The following is a 2,752-nucleotide window of genomic DNA, read 5'->3' on the forward strand; positions in this document are numbered from 1 at the left end:
GCTGTCGGGTATTCCTCTCTTGCTCAGCAGAGCGAATTTGAGAGTTTTCTCGCCGAGATCTATGCCCATGGGTATCTGAGCGAATCTGAGAATTTTCTCGGCGAGATCTATGTGCCTGGGTATTCCTCACCTGCTCAACAGAGCGAATTTCGGAGTTCTGTCGGCAACATCTATGTGCTTGGGTGTTTCTCTCTTGCTCAGCAGAGCGAATTTGAGAATTTTCGCGGCGAGATCTACGTTTTTCGGTATCCCTGCCTTGTTCAGCAGAGCGAATCTGAGAATTTTCTCGACGAGATCTATGTGCCTGGGTATTCCTTGCTTGCTCAGTAGAACGAAACTCAAGATTTCTTCTACGAAATCTGCGTTGCATCGTATTCAAACGTTGCTTAGCAGATCGGTTTATCGGATCTAACCGGCGTCTAGAGCGATTTTCTGTATCTTGGGACTGCTCATTGAACCTATTTTCAGAATCTTCGCGAATAATTTGCATTCTACTTCTATTCTCAGTGCGTCGCAATAAAAGAGATTTCCTACTTTACCTTGGCATGATTGATTTGTATACACTTATTCTAAAACTAATATAAATTTTGTATAATTATAAAATATTTACGAAAATTCTCTGCCGGTGATATGTTCAGCTCGTCTGGTTGTCCGTCCGCTTCAAGTAGTTCTTCTTCTTTCCCTCTCTGGATATCCTGGATTGTAGTATATATTGAAGTTGTTGAATTTGATGCTGCTTTGTTCTTCGCAATTAAACACTTGTTGGATTTTGTTTTGAAGTTTTCATAAAATCTTTTATTTTTTCACCTTCAGTTCAGTTTTACGCATGATTCAAAAAAGAAGGTAGTTTCAATAAACAACTTTTGACGGATAATAAAATTTTTTGAAGTTTCATAATTTGTGAGTATTATCAACGGCCTTGCCACTTTGATAATATTAAAACAATAAATCGGAGTATTTTCTTTCCCATATTTATACCAATGTAATAACATTTCAAATCAAAAACCATTATCAGTACTTGGTACTGTTTAAGGAGACTTCATCGTAATGGTTCTCTTCATTTTGTAATAAAAACCACGCGCGCATTTTTCTGTTTTTTTTTTTTAAATGCCATCGTGCGATTTAAAAATCAAATTCTAAAGAATGTTCTTCCCAAATGAAACCTGTTTATATTTAGGTTCAAATTTGCTTTTAAATTTCTCATCAGATTTTGCAAAAAATTAGGCTTTTAGCATCATTAAATTTCACAAATTAATTTATGCAAAACACCTGAAGAGGGCTTGAACAGACCTCCCTCCGATAAACAGCTAACAGATCGTCGTTTAAAGTACAAAACCGTGTATCAACAAAATGCACAACTGCGTATGTGAGGTTGCATAAATTATTTAGAAGAGAGTAAAACACTCACATTTCAAAATGGTTCTCTTTTTTACAAAGAAATCGCATTTCAGGACGAATGGATAAGGGTTGAGCCAAGAGCTTGTGTGAGCAAATCCAATTTTTAGAGAAAAATGTCAGTTACGCGGTTTTGCAGTTACACATTCTCATGCGTTCTGAAACCTAGTCGTCAACCCCATTTGCGAAATCATTTAGCCGGCATAATTTTCTAGTTCATCATATTCCACATCTTTGAATGTACTGATAAAATCTCTGCTTAAAGAAATATATTTCTTCCAGTAATCAGGTAGCATGAATTTGATGAAATGCCATAATTTTATTAAAAGTCAAATGGTTAGCAACAACAACGAATGTCATTGTTTCTTCTAAGAGGAACTATTAAAATAAAACTCAGATACATTTTTTAACGTTGGGAAAAATAGTATAAAAACCCAACGATGTTTATTTGGCTGAATTCAAATTACTACTACTCTTACATTTTATTTCTTACATTCTTCTTGCTCTCGACATTCATTTATTTTGACATTTCGTTGATGCCACATCGCACCAAATTCGCTCAGTTCTTACCAATCCCCCCGAAAAACCATCAGTTTTTCTAATGCTATGACCCCTTGGCCAGTTCTCAGATTCTATTTCTCTTCTGTGTCTATCGGCAGGATACATATCTTTTGTACTGGCCTGTGTAAAATGTTCGTCGCAGTTCCAATTGCCACTGAGCGTACCAAATTATCCCTACTGGGATGAAGTTCTATTATAGGGCCTATAGCCCATTGCGCAGGTGGAAAATTTTTACTCTTAATTAGCACCAACTGTCCTAAGCGCACTCGTTCCGATTCTCGTCGCCACTTCTTGCACTCCTGTAGTGTTGTCAAATACTCGTTATGCCATCTGACCCAAAACGCGTTGATAATAGCCTGTCTCTCTTTCCATTGTTTAATGCCTTGCCATCTTGTGGTCGTAAATTACGTAGATCTGCAACATTAACTAAGGCAGCTGCTTGACGATCCAAAAAATCTAGCATTTGTTTAACAGTCGGTGTTTCTGTCTCTCGTTGCAGCTCCCACTGCTTACTCGTATCTGGATCTAACCTTTCATGCAGCATATGAACTATAATCATATCCCAAGCATCGACCGAAATTCCTTGAGCTCGGAGCTGTCGTAACACTTCATGTGTCACATTGGACATTCGCTGAAGTTCATGAGCCCGTGGGACCCCTCCTATAACTGGCAAACGAATAAACTGCCGTAAATGTTCGCGACAAATTGGATATTTGCGGTCATACAGCTGCTTGAGCCGCTCCCATGCCTCTATATAATTATCATTTGTAAGCTGCCATTCACCGAGTGTTTGTGC

The 2,752-nt window shown here is 38.0% G+C and overlaps 2 protein-coding genes across 2 annotated transcripts in view; both read right to left on the bottom strand.

Moving 5' to 3' along the window:
* Positions 1–2,752, bottom strand: part of LOC118749229 (multiple inositol polyphosphate phosphatase 1-like) — a gene marked incomplete at its 5' end in the record, with an annotated part of 62,805 nt that overhangs the window by 39,433 nt on the left and 20,620 nt on the right.
* LOC118749227 overlaps positions 1,756–2,752 on the bottom strand; it is a gene marked incomplete at its 3' end in the record, with an annotated part of 2,023 nt that continues 1,026 nt past the window's right edge. Inside the window, 1 exon segment of the mRNA XM_036484017.1 lies at positions 1,756–2,752. Within this exon segment, the coding sequence (XP_036339910.1) occupies positions 2,267–2,752 (486 nt within the window).

The sequence above is a fragment of the Rhagoletis pomonella genome, unplaced genomic scaffold, assembly GCF_013731165.1.
Source record: "Rhagoletis pomonella isolate Grant_MI unplaced genomic scaffold, Rhpom_1.0 Rhpom_scaffold_00014, whole genome shotgun sequence".
Lineage (NCBI taxonomy): Eukaryota > Metazoa > Arthropoda > Insecta > Diptera > Tephritidae > Rhagoletis > Rhagoletis pomonella.